Below are 1,018 nucleotides of genomic sequence, written 5' to 3'. Positions count from 1 at the left end.
GGGAATATATCTATGATCTTGGAGTAAGTAAAAAGGTTTTAAGTAGGAAACAGAAAGCATATACCAAAAAAAGAAGAAATTAATAGACTTCAAATGATATCAGTAAAGTAAGTAGGTAAGCCACAGACTAAGAGAAGACATTAGCAATACATATAAAAGACTCATATCAAAAATACATATAGAACTATAAATCAATCAAGACAAATAACCTAATTTAAAAATGGAAAAAATATTTGAATAGACATGTCACAAAAGCAAACATTTAAATGGCTAACAAGAATACTAAAACATGCTTAACCTCAGCAGACCAACAACGCAATGGTTTGGTGAGGACATGGAGAAACTAGAACTTTCATAAATTGCTGTTAAGGATGTAAACTGGTTCAACACTTTTACAAAACTCATATGATTCCTGATGTAAGTGGAATCATACAGTATTTGTCATTTTGTGACTGGCTTATTTTATTTAGCGTAACGTCCTCAAGATTCATACATATTGTAGCTTTTGTCAGAATTTCTTTCCTTTTTAAGGCTGAATAATATTCGGTCCATAAATATTTTTGAATGAATAAATTTGCTATGACAGTAGTTTATACAAATTCTAAAAATCTGCCTCTTCCTTTCAAATATACCAAAACTTCCAAAAACTATAAAATCTAAGATATAGAAAAGCTAACAGGAGGGAGGAAATAATTATATTCAAGAACATGGCTCACCTTCTTTGGATCAAGATTACCAAAAACTGAATTGGCAAGGGGACAAACTTTAGACAGTGAACAACCAATCGTCATGATCTCCTTATTTCTATTGATATTCTAGAAAGAACAGATATAAGATTCAGTAAAATATTATTTAACACTTGAGGGTTCTACTAAGCATGACACTGAAAATATTTTAGACATTTGAAATTAAATCAAATTCTTATATCATTATTTTTTCATAATTCAAATGGATTATTTATAAGAAATGAGACTAGGTTACAGAAAAAGTTTATTTCCCAATGAGTTCAAGTTACTTG

The 1,018-nt window shown here is 29.4% G+C and overlaps 1 protein-coding gene across 1 annotated transcript in view; it reads right to left on the bottom strand.

The window, feature by feature from the left end:
• The window catches only part of STK31 (serine/threonine kinase 31), a 178,608-nt gene that overhangs the window by 153,869 nt on the left and 23,721 nt on the right, over positions 1 to 1,018 (bottom strand). Inside the window, exon 4 of the mRNA XM_012640670.1 lies at positions 717 to 815. Coding sequence (XP_012496124.1) covers positions 717 to 815 — 99 coding nt within the window. The remainder of the gene's footprint in view (positions 1 to 716; positions 816 to 1,018) is intronic.

The sequence above is a fragment of the Propithecus coquereli genome, unplaced genomic scaffold (assembly GCF_000956105.1).
Source record: "Propithecus coquereli isolate 6110/MARCELLA unplaced genomic scaffold, Pcoq_1.0 Scaffold156, whole genome shotgun sequence".
In the NCBI taxonomy this organism is placed as follows: domain Eukaryota; kingdom Metazoa; phylum Chordata; class Mammalia; order Primates; family Indriidae; genus Propithecus; species Propithecus coquereli.
Note: the sequence above shows the minus strand (reverse complement) of the source record. Positions and strands in the feature narration are given on the sequence as shown.